General features: G+C 63.8%; 1 protein-coding gene across 1 annotated transcript in view; it reads right to left on the reverse strand.

Annotated features, from left to right (window-relative positions):
- Positions 1–107, reverse strand: part of LOC104468291 (visual system homeobox 1-like) — a gene marked incomplete at its 5' end in the record, with an annotated part of 2,063 nt that extends 1,956 nt beyond the window's left edge. The window contains one exon of the mRNA XM_010082360.1: positions 1–107. This exon is cut by the window's left edge and continues 9 nt beyond it. Coding sequence (XP_010080662.1) covers positions 1–107 — 107 coding nt within the window.
- Between the last annotated feature and the right edge of the window lie 111 nt (positions 108–218).

A 218-nucleotide genomic window follows, 5' to 3' on the forward strand; every position in this document is an offset into this window, starting at 1 on the left:
GCAGCTCCGTCTTCACGGCCAGCATCTCCCGGGCATAGACGTCGGGGTAGTGGGCTTCGTTGAAGGCCTTCTCCAGCTCTTCCAGCTGGTGGGCTGTGAACACCGTCCTGCCGAGAGCACAGAGCATCATCCTGGGGCACTGTCCAGACCCTTGGGGCAAGCAGCGGGGCTGGCGGCCCCCTCCCCACAGAGGTTTTACTCCTGAAAATGCTCCCCCC

The sequence above is a fragment of the Pterocles gutturalis genome, unplaced genomic scaffold, assembly GCF_000699245.1.
Source record: "Pterocles gutturalis isolate BGI_N339 unplaced genomic scaffold, ASM69924v1 scaffold26729, whole genome shotgun sequence".
NCBI classification, from domain to species: domain Eukaryota; kingdom Metazoa; phylum Chordata; class Aves; order Pterocliformes; family Pteroclidae; genus Pterocles; species Pterocles gutturalis.